General features: G+C 62.2%; 1 protein-coding gene across 1 annotated transcript in view; it reads left to right on the forward strand.

Moving 5' to 3' along the window:
• The window catches only part of NLGN3 (neuroligin 3), a 21,989-nt gene that overhangs the window by 21,216 nt on the left and 411 nt on the right, over positions 1-362 (forward strand). Inside the window, exon 10 of the mRNA XM_010289366.1 lies at positions 1-358. This exon is cut by the window's left edge and continues 8 nt beyond it. Coding sequence (XP_010287668.1) covers positions 1-358 — 358 coding nt within the window. The remainder of the gene's footprint in view (positions 359-362) is intronic.

The raw sequence follows: 362 nt of genomic DNA on the forward strand, positions 1-362 counted from the left end.
GCCACGGGTACGTGACCACTACCGGGCCACCAAGGTGGCTTTCTGGAAGCACCTGGTCCCCCACCTGTACAACCTGCACGATATGTTCCACTACACCTCCACCACCACCAAAGTGCCACCGCCCGACACCACACAGAACTCCCACATCACCCGCCGGCCCAATGGCAAGATCTGGACCACCAAGCGCCCCGCCATCTCACCTGCCTACAACAGTGAGAACGGGAAGGAGAAGTGGAGCCCAGAGCAGGAGGCGGGCACCCTGCTCGAGAGCCCGCGTGACTACTCCACCGAGCTAAGTGTCACCATTGCCGTGGGTGCCTCCCTCCTCTTCCTCAATGTGCTGGCCTTCGCCGCCCTCTACT

The sequence above is a fragment of the Phaethon lepturus genome, unplaced genomic scaffold (assembly GCF_000687285.1).
Source record: "Phaethon lepturus isolate BGI_N335 unplaced genomic scaffold, ASM68728v1 scaffold306, whole genome shotgun sequence".
NCBI classification, from domain to species: domain Eukaryota; kingdom Metazoa; phylum Chordata; class Aves; order Phaethontiformes; family Phaethontidae; genus Phaethon; species Phaethon lepturus.